At 35.0% G+C, this 23,795-nt stretch overlaps 4 protein-coding genes, 1 long non-coding RNA gene and 1 pseudogene across 5 annotated transcripts; 5 read left to right on the forward strand and 1 right to left on the reverse strand.

Moving 5' to 3' along the window:
- The first annotated feature begins 271 nt into the window (after positions 1–271).
- On the forward strand, positions 272–4,910 carry LOC120202389 (annotated as a pseudogene).
- Positions 4,911–5,363: 453 nt separating this feature from the next.
- On the reverse strand, positions 5,364–7,708 carry LOC120202428 (GDP-L-galactose phosphorylase 1-like). The gene is made up of 7 exons (XM_039202848.1): positions 7,402–7,708; positions 7,203–7,324; positions 7,038–7,097; positions 6,684–6,926; positions 6,403–6,588; positions 6,047–6,295; positions 5,364–5,955 (listed from the first exon to the last, which is right to left on the reverse strand). The coding sequence occupies exons 1-7, from the start codon at positions 7,523–7,525 to the stop codon at positions 5,629–5,631; spliced, it is 1,311 nt and encodes a 436-aa protein (XP_039058779.1). The 5' UTR covers positions 7,526–7,708; the 3' UTR covers positions 5,364–5,628.
- A 3,241-nt stretch (positions 7,709–10,949) lies between these two features.
- On the forward strand, positions 10,950–12,562 carry LOC120202400 (alpha-1,3-arabinosyltransferase XAT2-like). Its single transcript, XM_039202827.1, has 3 exons — positions 10,950–11,067; positions 11,170–11,250; positions 11,334–12,562. Exons 1-3 carry the CDS (start codon positions 10,950–10,952, stop codon positions 12,509–12,511), a joined length of 1,377 nt encoding a protein of 458 aa, XP_039058758.1. The 3' UTR covers positions 12,512–12,562.
- Positions 12,563–12,954: 392 nt separating this feature from the next.
- LOC120202401 lies at positions 12,955–15,108 on the forward strand. The gene is made up of 3 exons (XR_005523730.1): positions 12,955–12,980; positions 13,066–13,167; positions 14,900–15,108. It is a non-coding gene; the product is annotated as an uncharacterized LOC120202401 (long non-coding RNA).
- Positions 15,109–15,463: 355 nt separating this feature from the next.
- Positions 15,464–16,060, forward strand: LOC120202390 (alpha-1,3-arabinosyltransferase XAT2-like). Its single transcript, XM_039202819.1, has one exon. It carries the CDS (start codon positions 15,464–15,466, stop codon positions 16,058–16,060), a length of 597 nt encoding a protein of 198 aa, XP_039058750.1.
- Positions 16,061–16,526: 466 nt separating this feature from the next.
- LOC120202402 (stigma-specific STIG1-like protein 1) lies at positions 16,527–17,131 on the forward strand. The gene has a single exon (XM_039202828.1). It carries the CDS (start codon positions 16,576–16,578, stop codon positions 17,026–17,028), a length of 453 nt encoding a protein of 150 aa, XP_039058759.1. The 5' UTR covers positions 16,527–16,575; the 3' UTR covers positions 17,029–17,131.
- Positions 17,132–23,795: the final 6,664 nt, after the last annotated feature.

Consider the following 23,795-nt stretch of genomic DNA (forward strand, 5'->3'; position numbering starts at 1 on the left):
TTTTGGGATCTACCATAAATAATTGAGATTTAAGGCCACAAGCTAATTTAACCTAAAAAGGTGGAAACTTAAGCCATGCCATTTAATTCTGATTGCACAAAGCGACATGAAATAATTAAAATGAATGAAAAGAAACGTGAGGATAAAATCCAATTTGGAAAGTGAAGCATCAAGTGAATTTGAGGCTCAGTTTAAATTTATTACCAAATTTTATTAACATCCAGCCATAGCTATACGCACACACACATATATAAGTAGGAAAAAAAAAGCTATGCACCATTGGTGCTCTACTCTCTTGATCTTTTTCTTGGCAATATTGCCTTCGACTCTTATCTTTCAACTATGGCAAAGCCCTCTCCAAAAGCCTCTTTTACTTCGAATCCCAACGCTCCGGCCGCTTACCGTACAACCAAAGAGTCACCTGGCGCCACCATTCCGGCCTCTCCGATGGCCTCGAGCAAGGGGTAATCCGCCCTCCATTTCGCATCCATGTTTATATGTATGGTGGAGTGTGAGTTTGATATATGATTTTTTGTCTTTGTATGAAAAGGTGGACTTGGTGGGAGGGTACTATGATGCCGGAGACAATGTGAAATTCGGTCTGCCGATGGCTTTCACTATCACCATGCTCTCATGGGGTGTCATTGAATACGGAGACGAGATCGCTGGTGCCGGAGAGTACACTCACGCTCTTGAGGCCATCAAATGGGGAACCGATTATTTCCTCAAAGCTCGTACTCATCGAAGTAAGAGAATAAAAATAAATCAAACCACCTTTGTTTTGGTACATATTCAATGACAATGAGTTTTTTTAACTAGGTGGGTGATGGCGACACTGATCACTACTGTTGGCAACGGCCAGAGGACATGACGACATCCCGGCAAGACTACAAGGTCGATGAGAGGAACCCGGGATCGGATGTCACCGGCGAGACGACAGCAACAATGGCGTCAGCCTCCATTGTGGTTAGGGAAACAAACCTGTCGAAACGGTCTTTTACCCGAAAGGGAAAGGGGCGATCCCGCTTTGAAAATGATTTTAGTGTGATAAATTTGTGATAAAAAGATAGTTCACGGAGTCACCACCAATATTTGATTAGGGTGTGATTAGGCATCCAAAAATATATTTGTCATTTAAATAAAATTTTAATTTTAATTAAAACGACAAGCTTGTGGTATGCGTTACCAAATTTTGAGTTCGGGAGTTGGTTACGTGTAAGGAAGGATTAGCACCCCCACAATGCCCTAAATCGATACCTAGTCAATTAATTAATTGTCTTTGCAATAAAATGTACAAGTTTAAGTTTAACTTAATTTAAGATCCCCTAGAATAATGTTCTTTGAAATTTTGGATGAAAGATAAAAATATTTAATTATTTCCTATCGAGAAGAATCGATCTATCATACCTTGAAGCAATTGATTCTTACTCCAATCGAAATAAAGAAATATTGGAATTCCATTCAAAATAATAATACCTAAAATAATGATAAGATTGAAAACAATAATATTTAATTATTTCAGATCGAACATTATTATTTTAAAAACCCTTTGAAAACAATGCCAAAGTGATGCTGATGAGGGTATCATACAAGATTAATTAGGGACGTCATGTACATAAATTCATATGTACAAGTAAATGAGACTATATATGTAATTTATAAACATGTTAAAAAACTAATAGTAATTAAATATGACTAAGAAAAATTAAAATACATGTATCTAATTATTTTAATGAAACATATAATAAATCCATTATTAAAAAATAAATATTATTTTACCATGGAAAGAAATGAAATGGGGAACATTATGAGGTCAACATGCATTCAAAAGTTATTTACTTAAATACACATTAGTAGCCACACACCACAATATAAATATATTTACCATATATGTTACAATAAAACAAATGCACATAATTAGAAAAGTAACATATTTAATAATAAATTAATATACTATTTACGGGATTGATGCAAATACATTGAAAAAAATTATAAATTTAAAAGTGAGTCACACCAATAAAAAAAAGGAAATTAAAATGAAATTGGAGATAAAATTAAAGGGTATATTTAAAAGTAGATCTCATATTATATGAATCATATACACCTACTATACATAAAATGTATGTATAAATGTTTTAAAACTTTTACCTATTATTTAATAAATAAATATATACGTCTACTTTATATAAAATACATTTAAAATTAGGATAGTTTACATAAATTTAATTAATATATCTAAATATAAAGTATTTTAAGTTAAAGATAGCTAAATTAAAGGGATTCATATTTTATGAAGGTTAAAAGTTAAAGTTACTAAAATTAGGATTTAAACAAAGGCTAAATTAAGGGTCAAACCAATTAATAAGAACATCTAAACATTAAAAAGGAATTTATGTTGTAGTTTTACACTTAATCTCATATATATATATATATATATATATATATATATATATACCACTATTTTATTTGTTTTGCTCATTTGAGTGGTTTTGATTTTGAGGGAAAAAAGAGAGAGATAGGATAGATACCCTCTCCCCTTGGGCTCGGCTGGCCAACTGCCAGCCACTGTGAGCCACCGTCGGATTCCGTCTGGCCACCGCTCCGACTATCGTACATGATGGCCGGAATTCTCAAAATCAACCAAATTGCCCCTTTTTTACATATCTAACCCCCGAGGTGTTTATCTTAGGCTAAAACACCCTAAAAACCACAAAACAAGCCCCAAATCGAGCTCCGACCCTTAAGTTATATGCACTCCAGCTATCGTCCGATGAAGATTCGATGACTCAGGTAAATTCCTTCCTTTAAACTTCCGGTTTTCCCTATTTTTACATGCAAAATTTCGGTCTTTTTGTTTTATTTATACAAGTTTTTATTTTTTATTAAAACATATGTATGAAAAATACAAAAAAATAAAATAAAGATGATACATTTCGAATGCTATTAAAAACTTTCTGATTTATTGCTTTATATTTTGTTTCTAGAAAACTCCGAATGGGTCGAACTCTCTTCATTACATTGTTTCAACGGATTTTATACCCGATTTTTTACAAGTCTAAAAATAGTAATCTATTTTATTTATTATTATTTTTTGTGTTTGGTGATGATTCACGCATGGTATGGCCAACTATGATTAGTTGTAGTGGCATGGGAGTGGTTAGCAGTAGTGGTGGCTGTTGAGTGGTCCAAGCGACGGTGGTTGTTGAGCGGTCCAAGCGGTGGTGGCTGTTGAGCGGTCCAAGCGATGGTGGCTGTTGAGCGGTCCAAGCGGCGGTGGCATGAGTGGTCCAAGTGGTGGTGGCTTGTTTTGGAAACCCTAGCAGGAATTAATCTGAGACGTTGGATCTCTCCCAGATCTAACGACCAAGAGCTGTTGGAGGCTGATGAAACATGAAGAAACCCTAATCTGATTGGGCTACTACAGTTGGGCTTCGGGTATAACTTTTAATTTGGGTTTGGGTTTTGGGCTCACCAAGCCTATTATTGTAAATCTGTAAAATAAAATATAATTATAAATAATAATATAAATAATGACGGAAAAACGAGTGTCAACAAAACCCACATTACTCTCACCTACTACTGCATCATGCACAACAGGTAAACGTAGCTTAATGAGGTTTCCATATGTGCTAACATATTGTTATTATTGTTTAATGCTTATTATCTATTAATATATGGGATTGTTATTATTATTTCTTACCCTTGTCTGAATTAAATTATATGGGCAGCTGTTTGAGTTTGGGGACAAGTATAGAGGGAAGTACGATGAAAGTGTAAGGGTGGTGAAAGCGTACTACCCGTTGGTGAGTGGGTTCAAAGATGAGATGTTGTGGGCAGCTTTGTGGCTATACAAGGCCACCGACAAGGATGATTATTTGAGGTACGCTTTGGAGAATGCAAATGAATTCGGTGGGATCACTTGGTCCATGAACGAGTTCAGTTGGGATGTCAAGTTTGCTGGTCTTCAGATCATTGCTTCAATGTTAACAAAACAGTTTATACACATCAAATTTCATACTTTTACGTTCGTGTTTGTGTTCGATTATCGTGCATGTTAGAGCGTTGTGTTGATAATACGAAAGTTTTGTTTCCCGCTCAATTTCGGTAACATTTCATTATGTTTTATGCAATTGTAGGTGGAAGAAAAGCCTAGGAAGATGGAATCCAAGCTTGTGTTGGAACAATATCGTTCGAAGGCCGAACATTATTTATGTTCTTGCCTTAACAAGAACAACGACAGGAATGTGAACCGCACCAGGCTGGTCTATTGTACGTCCGACAATGGAACAACATACAATATGTATCGAATGCAGCATTTCTCATCACCGTTTGCTCCGATCATCTCCGAATGTCAAATCAACGGCTGAGATGAGACCGTGGCGAGATGGGACCGGAAGAAGTCCTCACGTTCGCAAAATCCCAAGTTGATTACATCTTGGGAGCGAATCCGATGGCCACGAGTTACTTAGTCGGATACCGTTCGAGTTGCCCTCAAAAGATGCACCACAGGGGAGGATCAATCGAGTCCTATAGGGAGAACGAGAGATTTATAGGGTGCACTCAAGGGTACGATGATTGGTTTCACAAAAAAGAACCATTCGGAGCACTTGTTGGAGGGCCGGATCAGATGGATGAATTCAGGGATGATAGGAAAAAATTCATGCAAACCGAGGCTTGCACTTATAACACAGCGAGCATTGTTGGGGTTTTGGCTAAATTGCATGGTTTAGAAGAAGATTGAATTATCATTAATTTTTCCAGAAAGATTCAGATTTCAGACAGGCAACCTTACGTTTTATCTGAATCTGGAATCTCCTTCTGACATGATCTCTGAAGGATGCAATCTTCATGTTAGTTTGGTACATTCAAAGATTACTTGTGGATTTGGATGTATGTTGTTAGCTCTATTCCTACCCATAATGTTTTTTCATTTAATAATGGTCAGAAAGTACAACAAGTCAACAAAGCCACATAACCATTTGGGTGTCCCTTTTTTAATTAAGTTCATTTGAAAAATAGATGAACGATGTCTATATTTTCCCATTTTATTTTAATTTTTATTTATTTTTTAATCATCCGAATGATAAGTAGTTATTTTGGGCCATATGAGTCTTGGGTTTCAGCCTATTAATATGGACCAGAGTAACAAGTAGAATAACCTATTTATGAATTCTAATTCGAGTGTAAAATGCTTTGGTGATTTTCTTGAAGTAAGAAACATCAACATCTGTTTGCACCTTTTTTGTTGCTCATTATACCATGAAGAACCAAAATAATGAGGCAGGTAAAGTTGGTTCAACTATATTTTCTGCTAACAAAACCAGTTGCCTACGTATCCAAGAACCCAGCAAACAGGAATATATCAACACGCAATAATCACGTGCACTTATTTATTAGCTCGTAGTACACAGCATTAATTTCATTTTACATGATCCAATCAATCACCAAACCAACAAGCAGATGGCAGTTTTCACAATGTCGAATAACCTATACACACCAAGGCAAACTACGTTTGCTTATTTAGGCTACCAGTGCCATACAAAACACATACACGATCATAGACACCAAACGGACATAGTCGAAACTGAAAATATAAGGGACAGAGTTCTGTTTGTGCAATGCCGGTTCTTACTGTTGAACGAGGCATTCTTGAGTCCTGGCCACCATGGTACGGTGGGAGCTTTCAGTGACGGTGTTCTTTTCTTCGACGGACTCCTTAAGCATAGAATCTCCATTAGCAACGGATTCGAAGATAAGTTTGTTCACTTCATGGAACCTCTCATCAGAGAGAGAAACCTCGGCAAGTAGTCTCCAGGCATTTTCATCAGATGCCTCGTCATAGTCCTTCCTCCTTTTTAACACCATGTGACCACTAATTTCCCACACAGCTGGGTTCACTTGGGTGTCCAGAAGCTCCGGACTCACTTCCCCAAGAGCTTGTTTCTCAGCATAGCACTGTTGGTTCAATTGACAAATTCCAAAGTCAATTGTAAGAACTAGCAGCATCATGCAGGTAATAAAAGTGTTAATTAGACTTAGTTTATACCTGTGGAAGGAGAAAGATCCGCTTTCCACAATCAGAGATGAGAACATTACATGGTATGTTGTTCTCTTGAAGGCAAATGCAGGCATCAGAGACAGTGTCGGACAAGTTCTGAAGAGTGTAACCACCCTCAAAGACAAGACCCCTGACCGGATAGTTTAAAAGCTCTGAGATGATCACTTCATCCTTCAAAGTGGTTATCTTCTTCGTGGGAGCTTTCTCAATGGGAAAGGGCACAGCCAAGTAGTAAGCCTGCAGTGATCGGAATAGTTAAGTAACCTAAACCATAACTTCATCTAACAGATAGATATGTCCTGGTGGCACAAAGTACATAACGCACGAAACTGGGATGTCAGTACCTGAAAGTGAAGGTGGTTGATTGTAGCAAATGCACCCAAGCTGTTGTAACCCAATCTGAAATATGGATTCCCGGCTTCAACTGCCATATACAGTGCAAGCAAGAAGCTCTCACGATCAATCCTCTGGGGCAAGCACTCCAGGATTCGAGGGATCAACAGCACATGTCCGTATTCAATAGGACTGACCTGTGAAATTGTACGCAAACAATGTTAATTCTTATGAGCCTAACACTCTTGCTCTGTTTATTATTCTATACTCTGAATAAGTAGAACTAGCATACATTTATGGCAACAACACTTGAAGCATTCTCAACATCGATGGGAGCACTTGGGTGGAACTGAACTTCACCATCTTCACTTGCCTCGAACTGGAAGAGAACCTCTTCTTGCCCGACCTTGGTGAAGTTGAACTTGTTCCCATCAAAGGGTTGGAGAACCTTATCAACACGGAATTCCGTTGGCCTCTTCTTCAGGTGGCGGCCCTCATTTAGCTGGGCAATGAAGCCATATTCACCAGGAATCACCTAAACAATGATAACATAGAATATTTTCATGGTCCAAATAACCATAAAATTTCAGCTTATTTGCAGGTAAACAATCGAAGCAAGGAAAGAGGAAAGAAGCAGAAATTAGACCTTAGTTTCGCAGGCAGTAACATCATAGCGAAAGAGCCCTCTTTGCATGCGATCTTCCCACTACCATAAAACCATAAAAGCACCTTTTAGCCTCACTGTTTGTATAATACAACGATTACCAGCCATCGCAATGATCTTAATCTTATTTTTAATAGCAAAATTTACCTCCCCAAGAATGAGCGAGTCGAGAAAAGCAACAGGGGGCTCGTTGTCCTCAATTCCAAGCATATCTTCTTCACCATCAATCTTATTCAGCTTCTTGAAAGCATATAAAGGAAGCCTTGCTCCTATAAACCAAAACCCAGTTCCAGTTAAACCTCATTTCTTCAAACAAATAAGGTCACAGAGTAAATTTAACGAATACCTGGAATGCAGCAGCTTCTAAGGCAGTTCTTTCCACATCCGCCGTTACTGCGAGCAGTCTCTTCCGTCTCATCCTTCTGGTGATTCGAAACAACAGTGGGAACCCTCTTAATCCTGAGCATCATCTTCCTACTACTTTCTTACGAGCGATCTAAATAAGCTTCTTCGATAATAATTTTCTTTTCTTTTCTTTTTTCTCTTAATAGATTAAAGCTAAGTTAATACTAACTACTGAAACTCTAAAAGACAAGACCACCACCAGCAAGGAATAGGAGATCGGAAGGACTGCCGCCTTCAGAAGGCAAAGCTCCACGCCCACCGTTCGGCGAAGGGTTGCTCTCTGTTACACAACTCTTACGTCGAACAGAACGGGCATGGATAAGAGGCCGGTAAACTCTGTATATAGCCGTGATGTCCACAATTTGTCTAACCAGGGTATTACCCCCGAAGAAACGAAAACCCCACGATTCAAAAACACCGGCAAACTAATTTAACCCAACACCCAACCAATTTAGCTTCAAAGTTGCCGATGAAATACAGAAAGAAAAACCCAAAGTGAAAAGCCTTTTTACCCCCTGATTTTCTTGGTGAGGAAAGGAAGGAGGAGAAGAAAAAGGAGATAAATAGATAAGAGGGGAGTGAAGGAGAAGGTAGCTTTTTTGGAAGTATCGAAGGTATACAGTAGAGTTTGTGGCACCTGTGTGTGCTTCCTTCAGAGTCGGCCTTTTTTAGTGGGCTCAAAGACGACACAGAAACACGAAAATGAAAGGGGGAGAGAGAGGGAATGCATAAGGAGTGTCAGTCTAAAGAAAAGTGGAAATAAATAATTTTATTTTAATATTTAAAATATTAATTTTGTTACTTAAAATATTAATTTTTTAACATTTTTAATTTTAATATAAATGTTATAAAAAAATAACAATCGAAAATATTAAAAGATTAATAGGTAATAAAATTAAAAAGAGTGACCGTGTTTCTCTTGATGTTGATTTTATTTTTTCTACTCCATCCGTACATTGGGAGACTCGAAGGGGGGAATGTAATAGGCGGTGGCTGGAGATGGTAAGCTCCTGGAGTTGCAACCCAGTGTGGGCGTAAGGATGGAACGGAAGGATAGGTGCTCCGGTGCGTCTGGCCTGGTTGGCTCCTCGAAGAAAAGAATTGGATTTGTTTACTTGGTTAAAATTATTATTTAAGAAAAACGTGATGTTAAAGGAGTTAAGAAAAGATTCAAAGAATTGTCCGTCCAGCTCAATTGATACAGCGTAAGTCTCTTAATTTTGTGATCGTGGGATCGAGTTCTACGGTGGACAATCCCACAAAAAGTAATCTTTCTATTTAATTATTATTTCCTCCACAAAGTGCTTAATCATCAACCAAAAACTTTCTATTTGTCCAACTACAATTCCATGTAATTTAAATAATTTAATAATAATTTATTTACCTAAAAATAATATTTCATATAATATAAAGCGAAACATTGTTCACATATGTAATTCTTTGGTCCCTCCCAAAGAATTATTTGAAATATTTACGCTTCTTATATGTGTAAGCATATATATATATATATATAAAATAATACTTTATTTTAAATATAAAATATACTTTTCATGGAATGGTTCATATTTTCTTTACCAGTTTGGTATTTCATTATATTTTTCAATTTGAAAAATAATAAATTCCATAAGATAGATGTTTATGTAATTATTTATTTATCAGAAATTTCGCAATCATATAACATCAATGATTAACCATTTTTTCTGGCGTCAAAGAAGGTGGGTGAAATTAAATTATTGTTTTAACTTTTAACTTTTAACTGATGATGGGTGAAAAAGAAAACCTATTTCGTACATTTTCCTTTTTCTTTAAGAAATTTCCAAACCCCATGACAGTGGCATTGGAAATTTCCTCTCATTTTCGCAAGCAAGCTGTAGCCCTTGAAGAGAAAACGAAGGTTATAATTTCTAAAGAGAGAGTGGCTTGAGTAGGGACGGCAATGGATCAGGTGAGACTTAGATTTCTTTTTGTCAAATTGATTCGATTCAAAAATATGTATCATCTATTCGAATTTTATCTTACTTGAAAATTTTATATCCTCCACCCGACCTGAAAATATATATCATCCATCCGACTTAAACTCGATCTGAATTTTTAGAGTATAAATCCGACCGATCTGATAAAAAAACAAGGATTTTATTAAAAATAAGAATATTTTTTAAAGAAAATTACATTATTTTCTTTGGATCGGATTGAGTAGTTTTTCACCATCCACCCGAATCCTACTCGACCCGACCTTGTCCCTAAAAAAATCTGGTCCGATTTGGACCCGGATTCATTTTTTTTATAAAAAAAATGCAAACTATCAAATTAGATCAACTTGAAATCCATCAAATTCAGGTTAAATTATCGTCTCTAATTTTTAGCCTTTAGTTACGCAATGTTGGATGTCTAAAGGCCCAAAAGAAACGTTTGGGAGTTGGGAGAAAGTTATCTTATCAGGGCCCAACAAAAAGATGCATTGGGTTTCAATTGGCAACATCATGAGGCAATCATCAGGCCCATAATTGAATCAAGCCGATAGCCGCAAATTTGACCCAATACGGCAAGCTGGCAAAAACAAATTAGCCCAATACGATAACATGACTTCTAATAATTATTTTTCGTGAAAGAATATCTTCCTCGGGGATGAAATGGGTTTTTTAATCTAAACAAAAGTCATTGTTGAACTATTTATTCGATAACAACGTGATGTTTTGACTGACGGTTGCCAACGTGGATGTCACATTGAAATCATGTCGTTTTGACGAAGAAAATTAAGGATAAAAATCAAATAATATGTGTAAGAGAGTTTGAACCCAAGTCCTCGGAAGAAAAGTTTATGATTTAACCATTGTGCATAAAATCTTGTTGTAATTTTAAACAAAATAATATATATATTTTAAATTACAATTAAACTTACTTTTATTTATAGTATTTTGATTAAATACATGATTAACACAAATTCGATACCAAAACTAATGTAAACAAAGCACAAGTGGCATGTTCAACTTAAATCCATCATTAACGATTATTAACAAAAAAATGTTTAACTTCATAATACTTTAAACATTAAAAAAATGTTTAACAATTATTTTTCTTTCAAGTATATATATAGTAAATATTTTTTTCAAGAATATATATAATAAATAATTATTTTAAAGAGTGTGGGATTCCCGACATGAGAGCTAATTAAGAAGAAAAAACATAAAATATACCTAAAAATCACAATCAAAGAATCAAGAAGATAAATGAGAATGAAGCACCAACGACCATACATAAAAATACAAGTATAGTTATGCAATTATTTGTACTTGAAACAATATAATTCAGCAATGCAGATGAAGTTTCCCTGTCAGTGGTTAAGCAATAAGCCGCCCTCGGAAGAAACCCAAAATCATAATGTAATAATGATGGTGGAGGTTAACAATACGAAGAATAAAACAAAAAAAATATTCTTTTTTCTCTATATTTAGGTTAGATTTTTCAAGGTCATTTGCAGGTTGAAAGAAGATGAAGGAACCACCAAGGCTTAGGCTGCTGAATTGTGCAACTTTAGCTATCTGTTCAATGCTATTCTTTCTGGTTTATGCCACACTTTTTCAATCTAACGACACCGTATTTGATTCTTGTAATCATCTTTCTTAGCAATTCAACAATTTTTCTGTTTTCCCCCCCTTCTTTTGTCATATATATAAAAACTTGACTGACTTGAAACTCCATGGAAATGAAGGGGGATACAGTTTACCAAAGTCAAGGATCGATGTTGATGCTGATGTTCCTCAAGAATTTCTATTAAGGAGGCTTGTTAGAGGTTCATCTCTTTATCTCTTTAATTTTTTTAGAATAGATTAAATGCAGAATTCACAATCAAATGGTGTGTTGATTATGAAACAGGAGATGATCGAGTCGAGTTTGATTCCAGTGGATTTTCATGTCACGTTGATGTTCATTCAGAAGTATGCATTGAAAATAAACCAGTAAGGATTTACAACAAAGGGCTGACAGTTCATGTTCCGATTGATCATCATCAACCTCAAGTCAAGAGAATTGTCAAGCCATATGCAAGGCAGCAAGACGAAACCGCCATGAGAGTTGTCTCACCGGTTCAGATTCTTCATGTGAACAACAACGCCGCCATTGATCCACCACCGGCCTGCAATTTCACCCACAATGTCACGGCGGTTGTTTTCTCTTCAAGAGGCTTCGCCGGCAATGTTTTTCACGAGTTCAATGAGATTATCATCCCTCTGTTCATCACCACCCGCCATTTTCGATCGAGAGTTATGTTTTTAATCACGGATTACCAGCATTGGTGGGTCCAAAAGTACAAAAGGGTCCTCTCTCACTTGTCTGATTATGACGTTATAAACCCTGATGATGGCAGTGTTCATTGCTTCCCAGGGGCGGTTATAGGGCTTAAATATCATGACCATCTAGCACTCAACATTACTGATATTCCAGGGGGTTATTCCATGTTTGATTTCAGGCAGTTCTTGAAGCAATCATATAATCTGAAAACGAACCATGTGTCCGAGATTCGGAAGCCGGTCTTGATGCTGATATCGCGCCGCAACACGAGGCGGTTTCTGAACGAAGACGAGATAGTGGAGATGATGGAGGGCGTAGGCTTTCAAGTCACAACGGTGGAGCCGGAGAGGACGTCGAACTTGGACGAGTTTGCCGAGGTGGTGAACTCATGTAGTGTCATGGTTGGAGCCCATGGTGCAGGGCTAACAAATGAGATATTCTTGCCCAATGGTGCACTTATGGTTCAAGTGGTGGGATTGGCACATGATTGGGTGGCAACCAACCTCTATGGTGCACCAGGGAAGCCGATGGGGGTTCGGTACTTGGAGTACAAGATCGAACCAGAGGAGAGTTCGTTGTTCGACAGTTACGGAAAGGATCACCCCGTGGTCACTGATCCAGAATCTGTGACCTCTAAGGGATATTATGAATACAGGAAGGTGTATGTTGATGGCCAAGATTTTAAGATCAAAATAGAAAGATTTAAGAAGACCCTTGTTGAAGCTATGCAAATTCTTCAAACCTCATCCCCCTTTAATCTATAAATGTACATTTGATCATCTTCAAGATACAGCTTGTGAAATTCATTTCATTGAAAAATATTTATGTTAATATGTTGAAATTACAATTATATGCTATGGTTTATATAACGCGTATATTTGTATCCTTTGTTCATCTATGCAGGAAGGCTAACGGTTGGCTAAATTTGGCTTTAATCGTCCGTCCTCTACGATTTCAGTTATTATTAATAAATTTAATTTTAATGAGCAAAAAAATGAAAAAAAAAATCATCAAATGCAAAATATTATTATATGATGATTAGAGGTTAACAATATGAAAAATTATCCATTTTCAGTTTTGGTTGTAGGGTCCTTTTCCCCTAAGCAGATTGAAAGGAGATGGAGAAGGAACCAAGAAGGCTGGTGAATTTTACAACTTCAGCCATCTGTTTAGAGTTAATTGTTCTGGTTTATGCTACATTTTTTCGATCTAATGACACCATATTCGAATCAAGTAATCATCTTCCTTAGCAATTCGAACATTTTACTAGTTTTGTTCATATAAAAGATTTGGCTGACATAAATCCGGGGAAATGAAGGGGGATACAGGTTATCAAATTCAAGAAGCAATCTCAGCAGTGAAATGATCAATCTCGATGCACTTGATTCCCAAGAATTTCTATTAAGAAGGCTTGTTAGAGGTTCATCTCTTCCATTATTTTTTTTCAGAATTTAGATACTCATTTTTGTTCGAATCTACAAAAAATTATATTATATTTTATTATTATTATTATTTTTTTGTAAGCCCCATATTCATCCCCTATTTTTAACAAATTACCCAAAAACAAAGGAACCTCTATTCCTTTCCCCTTCCATCCACTACTCCCAGTCTCCCACAACGTCCATAACCACAACTCCACACTCAACACCCCCCCCGAATTTCGCTCCTACTTCCTCCTCCTCTAGCTCCTATAAATGGTGCAACGATGCAACAACTAAGGGGGACGAAACCTTTTCTCTTTACTTTTTTCCCACCTAGTAAATGCAACTTGAAGATCCCAAAACGCGTGTTTCGGCTCACTGAGTAATCAGTAATCGGTTAGATCATGGAACATATTGTTGGTGGAAAATTCAAGCTTGGTCGAAAGATTGGGAGTGGATCTTTTGGTGAACTTTATTTAGCCGTTAATGTACAAAATTGAGAGGAAGTGGCTGCTAAGCTGGAATCTATCAAGACCGAGCGTCCCCAACTTCTCTACGAATCAAAGCTTTACATGCTTCTTCAAGGGGGGACCAAAGGTTCTTGGCTTTTTACTACCACCTCTCTTCCGCCTTCATACGAAACCTCTCTCTCTCTTTCTTTCCATCGACCACTCGAATCGAAGATTACAACGGAACACAAACAGAAGCAGCGATGTTCCCAGGTATGTTCATGCGCAAACCCGACAAGGCAACACCTTGAAACAGCCGGTGAAGATGAGGGCGGTGATATACGCGTTGTCTCCGTTCCAGCAGAAGATAATGAGTGGGCGGTGGAAGGATCTACCGGGCCTGATCTCCCACAAGGTCTTTGAGAATTGGATCAGTGCTACTCTTCTCCTCACCCCTCTCGTTGGAACCAACATGAAATGGGTTTGTTGGAGGTGAAGCATGGTTTGCTTCAGGTTGCAGAAACCTTGGATTTTCTTCATAACAATGCACATGGAGTTTCACTTCGTATGGAGCTTGGAAGCTTGGTGGGTTTGGCTTTGCTGTTTCAAAAGATCAGGTCTCGAATGATTTGGCTAATGTGCCAACCTTTCATTTTGCAATTTGATTTGTTTGGTTCGTAAGGCTACTGGACATGAGTGGGGTTGTTTGCTTTTAATTTTTGAGGCAAATTATCTTCTTGGTACTTGACTTTATATTAATCACATGTTAGCTTTACTTTTCTTTTAAGTTTGGCACTATATTATACATGTGTTTCATTTTAGTCATTTATATATTTATTTTTTATATTTTAGTCCCTTAAATTTTTTTATTCCATATTTATTTATTTTTAAAAATCGTTATTATTTCTTTTTATTTCATATTGTTTTTATTTTAGTATTTTTTAAATTTAATTTTTTGACCTTTGATTTATTTAACATTTATTTATTATTTCTTGACTAATATTTTCGACAATTTTTTAGAAATTCTAACCAATAAGAGGTAAGTAATTTGAATCGAGTTTTTAAATTTTTAATTTAAATTTCAAATTTTCGCAACTAAAGACAACCAATAAATTAATTAGTATTAAAAGGGCGGTTCAAGGGTGCTGATAAAATACAGATCAGGTAAGATGGTATCCGATCCAGACGATTCTAATATTTTATTTCAAGTCGAAACCAAATTCCGAGCACAATTTAAACACATTAAATATAGATTCTTTATCTATTGCATTGAATGGAACAGGAGATGATCGTGTTCAGTTCGATTCCAATGGATTTTCATGCCACACCGATTATCATTACGATCTATGCGTTGCAAATAAACCTGTGAGGATTTACAACAAAGGGTTAACAGTTTATGCGCCGCATGATCATCAACCTCAAGTCTAGAGAGTTGTCAGGCCGTACGCAAGGAAGGAAGACGAAACCGCCATGAAGAGCGTCTCGCCGGTCGAGATTCTTCTTTGGGACGGCGCCATTAATCCACCACCAGCCCGCAATTTCACCCATAACGTAACAGCTGTTGTCTTCTCTAGGCTTCACGGGCAATGTTTTTCACGAGTTCAATGAGATTATAATCCCTTTGTTCATCACCACCCGCCATTTTCGGTCTCGAGTGAAGTTCGTCGTCACCGATTTTGAGCTTTGGGTGGTTGAAAAGTACAGCAAGGTTATCTCCCGATTGTCTGGTTATGATGTTATAAATCCTGAAGATGGGAGCGTTCATTGTTTTCCAGGGGCTGTTATAGGGCTTTAATATCATGAAAATCTAGCCCTCAACGTTTCTGATAGTCCAGGGGGTTATTCCATGTACAATTTCAGGAAGTTCTTGAGAGAATCATATAACCTGCAAACGAATCACGTGTCCGAGCTTCGAAAGCCGGTGTTGATGCTTATATCGCGACAGAATACGAGACGGTTTCTGAACGAACATGGAATGATCGAGATGATGGAGGGACTAGGCTTTCAAGTCACAAGGGTGGAACCTGAGAGGATGTACTTGAACGAGTTCTCCGTGCTGGTGAACTCATGCTGTCTCATGGTTGGAGCCCATGGTGCAGGGCTAACAAATGAGATATTCTTGCCCAATGGTGCAGTCATGATTCAAGTGTTGCCACTGGGATGTGATTGGGGGGCAATTTCCAATTACGGTGGACCGGCAAAGTCGATGGGGGTTCGATACTTGGAGTACAAGATAGAACCGGAGGAAAGTTCGTTGTTCGATCGTTACGGTAAATATCACCCTGTTGTTAGTGATCCGGAATCTATAATGTCAAAGGGATATCGTGCATTCAGGTCTGTGTATGTTGATGGCCAAGATGTAAAGATCAATTTAGATAGATTTAAGAAGACCCTTGTTGAAGATAAGCATATTCTTGAAACCTCAATTCCCTTTAATCCATGAATGTACATTTCATCATCTTCAACATACAACAACACTATTGCAAACTTGCCAAATCCGTAAGGGTGTCTTTTTCTGACCCTAAATTTGCCTAATTGTAGGGAAAATTTGACCTTTCAGCTCAAAAATATCTGTTTTTTTCACTAATTCAGCTAGCGGACTTGTAAAGTCGTCAAAATTTGACTGAAAAAATGAACAAAAAATGAATCTGCAACTCTATAGGTGCTTTCCAACCTTTCCTACGCGTATCTGATATTACATATTTGTTTACTATTTGAATCTGAGGAATGTGAATATGGTACCTTTTATGAACTTGGTCTTTGCTAGTTTATTATTCTATGTGAAGGGCTGACCCTCCCACTAAGAGCAAAAAGTTCAAAGTACAATGCCCTACATTTCATAGTTCTCCCTATAAATACCCTCCTTTGACACCAAATTCTTCATCCCAAACGTCTATTTTCAGTTCTCTCCAAGTGTTCACCACCTCTGGTTTCTCCATTTTATTACAAACAATCCCTATGAAGTTCAGAAAGTTCGTTTCCGTGTCGATTATCATCATGATTCTAGTCCTAAGCATCTCAGCAGCATCACAACAGGAGAGTAGTGAGAATTATTCAGCAGATCATGAAGATCATAGTAATGTAGCAATGGATTCATCCGAGTACTCTTCGGCCGAAGGTCATCGTTCTCTGTTGCAACGGAAACGAAGTCGTAGGGTTACTTGCAACAAGTTCCCTACGATTTGTGGTGCAAAGGGGAGCCCTGGACCTACATGCTGCAAGAAAAAATGTGTGAACGTATTAAAAGATAGGCAAAACTGTGGCAAGTGTGGGAAGAAATGCAAGTACAATGAGATATGCTGCGAGGGAAAATGTGTTAATCCATCTCTCAACGCCAGACATTGCGGTGGATGCAACAATAGGTGCGGCAATGGAGAGTTTTGTGTCTTTGGTTTGTGCAATTATGCTTAGATGAAATAAATTCATTATTTATTCACTTATTTATTAGTTGTTGAATTTGTTTGATTTGTAAAAGAAAAATATATTTCATTTGATGAAAATAGTTTTTTTTTTCCTTTCAAAATCATTTAATTCTAAGCTAATAAATATTACATTAACGTGAATCAAATGACCTCGATAGTAAAAAAATTGTTATTATTTTGTGAGGTCTTGAGTTCAAACACCATGAATGCTAAGGGCGTAAGGATTATCATTAAGTCATTTACTTCATATTTGGGCCTAAATAGATTGAGTGTATTCCTTTTTATTTTTAAGATTCAAATAATTATTTTTTTATTAATATGAGGTAAATATAAAATAATATTTGTTGAAAGGTAACTCTCAATAATTTGATATTAAAATTAAAAATTATTATTTAAAAGTTCATATATAATACAATTTAAATTAAAATATATTTAATCTGAAATGGACAATTCACACATTATATTTAGACTAAACTCGAATGTAAATATTTAAATCTAAGACTTTAATATTATCCCTGGATGTCTCAGATTCAAGTACCAGATACTGCAAGGTGATGAGCTTTCGTTATCAAATTATTGAAAATCTTTAGAACAAATACTACATCGTAATCACTATAGATTAAGCTTAATATAAAAATAAGTGACTAAACTATACTTAAAATTAACTTTAAGCGCCTAACGAATTTTTCGTTAAAAATATATACATAAAGTTTTATCCGTTACACTTTTAGGTGCTTTGTTGGCTATTATTGACGTTCATGCTCGGTAACATATTTTATTTTTTCTTCTTAGATCATATGATAATTCATGATTATGTCGATATTACTCATTTAATCTATCGATTAAATAAATTTGATTTGATTTCAAACAAAAATTTAAAATTCAAATACGATTACCTTCAGATTAATATTTAATCTTCTTCACGACGTTTAAACTATGAGAAATCTCATATTTATCAAGGATGCGGTGTTTTGATATGCTAGCTGCCTAGCTGGTATTACTTCAACAGAGGAAAGGCAAATGGAGATCCCATTGGATGTTGTTTCTTTTCTTCTATTTTCCTTAACCTTAACGTATTTGAATTTTACTTTTCTTTTCTGAATTTAAAAAAAAAATAAACAAGAGTTTTTTTTAGGGGACATGCCCCGGCCTTCGCTATTACTTGAGAAATGATGTGTTGAAAATACTTAGTCTTATTATAAAAATGACCATGTTCAAATAATAAAAATAATCTTACCCATTCTCAATTGAACAACAAAACTCTACATTTTAAATAAGAGAAAATAATCTCAGTGACAAAAAATGCCTTATAATATACGATTTTAACCAACTTTTTTTGGATTTACCAAAATGACCAACTAAATCGCAATGTGATCGATAATTCGCGCGGACGTGTCGAAGACACATATTACCACGACCACGACCACGAGACGAGACGAGACGGGCGGCGGCGACGGCGGAGTGCGAGAGTCCCCTTTGTTCTCTATCACTCAACAAGGAAGTGGGAAAACCAAGTCTTAAATACCATTCCCAATAGTGTTTCCAATACTATATGGGATTGAGTATTACCAACACTTGTTTCCAATACAATGTGATTATTCAGGAAACAATTAACAATCATGCACCTTAAAACAACTGAATCAGCAACCAATTGTATTAGTATTATACGATTAAATATGTCATAATTAAAAGTCAATCTACAATCAATCGCGATTATTGCAAATTTAAGCAAAACATTCAAAAATAATATCACTATTTAAGGCTCAATCCCACATAGTATTGGGAACAAGTGTTGGTAATGCTCAATCCCACATAGTATTGGAAACACTATTGGGAATGATATTTAAGGCTTGGCTTTCCCATTTCATTGTTGAGTGATAGAGAACAAGAGGGACTCTCGCGCGCCGCCGCCGCCGCCGTCTCGGTCGTGGTCGTGGCCGCCGTCTCGTCTCGTCTCGTCTCGGGTCGTGGTCGTGGTCGTGTTCATACGTGTCTTCGACACGTCCGCGCGAATACTATATTTTTAAAGAAAATTCTTAAGAAACAAATGCAATACCACCAGTCGTTGCGATTTTGGACTATCGCAACGAATTTGGAATAAATCGCAACGCGAACTTGGACTATCGCAGTGCGAATATGTAAATCACAATGCGATAGTCGAAGTTCGCGTTGCGAATCTGAAAACTGATTTGCGATACCGGAGATCGCGTTGCGATTTAGTTGGTCATTTTGACAAATCCAAAAAAAATTAATTAAAATATAAGACATTTTTGGTCACTGATGTTATTTTCTTTTTAAATAAACATACCAAATGTAGAGTGAAATATACCCGTAATACTAAATAATATTATTACCTTATATGATATTACATTTAATTACGAAAATATTCTTAACTATACGATTACGTTTAATAAAAAAAACACTATATGGTTACGTATTATATTTGGTGTTAGTTGTCTTTATTAGGATAAAATATAGAAAAATACTAATTTAAGTGGTAAGCAATTTGATATCGTTTAAATAGGTCTCGAGTTTGAGTTTTTGACTTCTTGTATATGCAAAAAAAAAATTATGGGAGACTCGATTACCAAAATCATGTGTGTGATACGGGTCGGTCTGGATTATTTAAGATTAAGCCCTGGAATCGAGAGGATAAAAATAAATTATACAAAAAATAAAATATAAATATAGAATGAAAACCGTAAAAGGAGGATAAATTAATTCATACAATGGTAAATCAAATAATAACAAATAAAAATAATTAATAACATTTAAATTTTCAAACGGCCCATTTAATATGTCGGGAAATAGAAAAGCTAAAGGCCGAAAGACAACAGAACAGAGCAAAATGGTTCCAATAATACGAAAAACATAAAACGGTGCGTTTTTAGCGGATTGAAAAGTCGAAACTGTGAAAGCTAAAATTGAAATATTCTTTGCATTCCTTTTTTTTTTTTAGAAATTCTATCGTACGGTAGCCTTAATATACGATTAGGGAAAGACTTATCGGAAATTTTATTATTATTTTTATATTTCCGGTAAAAATTACCTAAAACATTATTTTTTTTAACCTAAAATATTAATGTTTTTAATAAAGTGCTCAATATTAACATTTCCGGTAAAAAATAATGTTTTAGGTAGCGCTTTACAAGATATGCTAATAAACCCGGTAAAGCGCCCAATAATAACATTTCCTGTAGAAATAATAATGTTTTAGGTAATTTTTTACCGGAAATGTTAAAAAATAATAACATTTTCGGTAGCGTCTTTCTTAGCCGTATATTAGACTACCGCACGTGAGACTTCCCCCCTTTTCCCCCCAACTGATTTAGGATAAATATAAGATATTTTTTCAAAGATAACTCTCAATCATTTGACATTAAATGATCAATTCTCTGACATTCTTGGTGCTTGAATTCGAGATCTTAAGAAATAACAACAATTCATTTACCACCGAGACCATTTCGTTCGTGCGTTGATCATCAATAAAATAAAAGAAATTCTCAATATCTACAGTTTCTTTTTCTATTTCAAAATTTTAGTTAATTTTTACACTAGAACAAGTCATAATCCCCAATTATTTGTGAATTACAAATCTTTTTGTAAAACAATATTCATTTTTCATAATAGAATGGAACCACCCTAGAAGAGAAAACTCAATTTATAAATGTATAATTATTAAAAAAATCAACAATGAAGAAAATAAGAAGCCAACTTGCAAGATAGGGTGGGGATAGAAGAAAATATTGATTTGAACCAACATTTTTTTCCAAATGAACTTATGATAATTAATAACTAATTTTTGTTTTTATCAATCCTTGAAATCGAATGACAACTCTGAGAAATATGGAATAATTGTTTTTTTGTCAAATGGTATAGCTGTCAAGCCAATCCATATAATTATAATTATCATATAATCACATGATTTTCAAAAATAGATTAAGAAATTTGGCAAATCTATGTATGATCTTAGGAATGTAAATTACAAACTTAGGCTTAGGTTTTATTGTTGAATTTTGGTCATTTCTTTCACATATAGCCTAAGAAAGTCGGCAAACCTATCATCTTTGGACCGTAATTTACTATGTAGGCTTAGGTTTTTAATTGAATTTGGTTATTTAATCTGCCACAAATTGGGATTGGGATTGGGAGAAGAGTTGCACTATTTACCCTTTTTCACGTTACTGTGTAAAATTCGGCCAAGTCAGCTTAATTATTTTTTTCCCACTTTACCCACGAACCAAACTAATTTAGTGATTAAATGAATTGTTGTTATTTTTAGAGATTACGGGTTTAAGTACCAACAACTATAACAAGAGGTAACTGAACGTTCATTGTTCAATGGTTGAGAGTATTTATAACATATACTACTTTATATTCACCTCGGCTTAATCGAAAAACAGTTTCTTTTTTACTTTATTGGTTTGGTTAAATCTATTTTTATGATCAAATTGAGTGTTGTTTAGTTAATAAAATTTATAATTAAATTAATTAACTTAATCCATTTTTGTATCACCAAATTAAGATGAATTGTTGAATCCATTTTATCAGTGAATTTGATTATGATTTTTTTTTGTCTTTTTCTTTCTTCTAAGCAAACGTTTATCTTGATCACCCAGAATTTCAACCTAACATTTTCCCCTAATGATAATAATTTAATTTCTCAAAGTCAGCTATCTTTCTTCTTTAATTAAAACATGTAATTCAATAACCATAAGTTTTCCACATTATAACTAGGTCGGCACGAAGATCGCCACGTTGAATCTCAATGATTTTCAGTCAAGCTTTATTTATAATTTCATCTCCTATCATCAATTTTTACATTATTGACTGAATTAAACTATTACTTTTTTTAAAAAAATTAATGACAAATTATATAGAAAATAGAAGCTGCTGAACTTGTTTGATTTTGATTAAAACAACACAAGAATGATGTGGCTTGGGGAACTAGTCAAAGTCATATCACATTTATCGTAAATATTTATTTTATTTTAATAAATCTTGGATTAATCAAGATTTATAACACATTCCTTTTTATTAATTTTAAGGGTAAAGTATAACATGGGTTACTAAACTATGTTAAAATGATTTTTTGGTCGGTGAACTTTGAAATATTATAAAATACACATTGAGCTTCCCAAACGAATATAAAGTAGTTATTAAATTTATCGAACTATTATGAAGTGGTCATTAAACGTATCGAAATTTATTACTATATATTTATAACGTCAGGGTACCATTTTATAACAATCCGATAAGTTTAATGTTAATTTGTAATATTTAAAAGTTTGATACTGAAAAAGATCATTCTGATATAGTTCAATGACCTTTGGTATGTTTTATTCGAATTCATTTGTATGATTTTAGTTATGAAATCTTCATTAAAATGATAAAATTATGGGTAAAGTACACAAATGGTCTCCTGAGTATAAGGTGTTACTTTGTTGAATCTCTTGACTATTAAAAGTTAAAAATGGTCCTTTTATTATAGAGTGTTATTTTGTTGAGCCCCTGACGATTAAAAGTTATAAAATGGTTGTCCGACTATTCATATGTTTCAAACTCATCCCTTTTCGTTAAAAAAATTGACGATAACATGAGTTGCACGTTAACATGCTGACTGAGATATGATAAAACCTGACCATAGAATCTCAAACGATTATCATATATCAGTCAACATGTTAACATCCAACTCAAACAACAATCGATTTTTTTTTAAAAAAAGACGAGTTTAGACTATATGAATAATTGGGTGACCATTGTGTGACTTTTAATAGTCAAGGGACTCAACAAAGCAACATCATACAATCGAACGACCAGTTGGTAACTTTTTAAAAGTCGGAGACTCAATAAAGTAGCACCTATAGTTGGGGGATAATTTGTGTACTTTATCCTAAAATTATGTATGTACGTACGTATGTATAAAAAGTAAAAGGAAGTCATTTTCAATTATATCTTCTATAGAGCCATGCATAGCAAGAAAGAAGCAAGGAAAATATTGGGTTGCAAACGTCAGATGAAGCTGGACTTTGGCTATAATCTCCCATTGTTTTTCAACTCATTCATCATTATTTACTACAAACCATTCACTTTCGTGTACCAATTAGCAAACATCTCTCATTTTATTTTCACTTTTTTTTTTGGGTTTTCATATGCATCTATTACGTGTCTACATATATATACAAATAAAAGAATTCTAAATTAAATACGATAACTCATATATTTATATTATGTTCGTGCAAAATAATATCTATTCAAAAAATAATTTTTAAAATTATTTATGTATTATGTTGTATTTGATATTATGAAATCTATTTGACCGTCTACTTTATACCATAAGTATAGTATTCATCGAAAAGTTTAAGGTAATGCTATTTTGTTTTATTCTAATTAGTCATAAAATTGAATTCCTTTTTCTACTGGTATTGAATCAATCTGCTTAGCGTTCAAAATAATAATAAGGTCTAGGGTTGATAAGGTTAAGTCTTTAAAATTTTATTATTTTAAGGTATTTTCCCGGATGAAATCAGAATATTTACCGTCGAATAAAATAATCCATATATGATTAAAGGACAATATAGTAGGGAGACAACGAGTAAATTAAGGTGAAATAAACTATGTAGCGAAGGACAAAAGGATTAGGTGTGTGAGTAAATTATGGTCAATTTAGGGCATGGGCATGGGATGACTTTTGGGCATGGGAGTTAAGTTTAATGGCAATGCATTAATTTTCTTTTAATTAGTCTTTTCAAGTTG

The sequence above is a fragment of the Hibiscus syriacus genome, unplaced genomic scaffold, assembly GCF_006381635.1.
Source record: "Hibiscus syriacus cultivar Baekdansim isolate YM2019G1 unplaced genomic scaffold, ASM638163v2 tig00008706_pilon, whole genome shotgun sequence".
Lineage (NCBI taxonomy): Eukaryota > Viridiplantae > Streptophyta > Magnoliopsida > Malvales > Malvaceae > Hibiscus > Hibiscus syriacus.

Bases quoted from the DNA above. Each gene is read 5' to 3' on its own strand.
- LOC120202402 (XM_039202828.1), top strand. From the start codon at position 16,576: ATGAAGTTCAGAAAGTTCGTTTCCGTGTCGATTATCATCATGATTCTA.
- LOC120202428 (XM_039202848.1), bottom strand. From the start codon at position 7,525: ATGATGCTCAGGATTAAGAGGGTTCCCACTGTTGTTTCGAATCACCAG. The intron at 7,098-7,202 runs GTAAATTTTGCT...GTTTTATGGTAG, and splicing joins ACTCGCTCATTCTTGGGGAG to TGGGAAGATCGCATGCAAAG. The intron at 6,589-6,683 runs GTATGCTAGTTC...ACAATTTCACAG, and splicing joins CAAGTGTTGTTGCCATAAAT to GTCAGTCCTATTGAATACGG.
- LOC120202400 (XM_039202827.1), top strand. From the start codon at position 10,950: ATGAAGGAACCACCAAGGCTTAGGCTGCTGAATTGTGCAACTTTAGCT. The intron at 11,068-11,169 runs GTAATCATCTTT...ATGGAAATGAAG, and splicing joins CGACACCGTATTTGATTCTT to GGGGATACAGTTTACCAAAG. The intron at 11,251-11,333 runs GTTCATCTCTTT...ATTATGAAACAG, and splicing joins ATTAAGGAGGCTTGTTAGAG to GAGATGATCGAGTCGAGTTT.
- LOC120202390 (XM_039202819.1), top strand. From the start codon at position 15,464: ATGTACAATTTCAGGAAGTTCTTGAGAGAATCATATAACCTGCAAACG.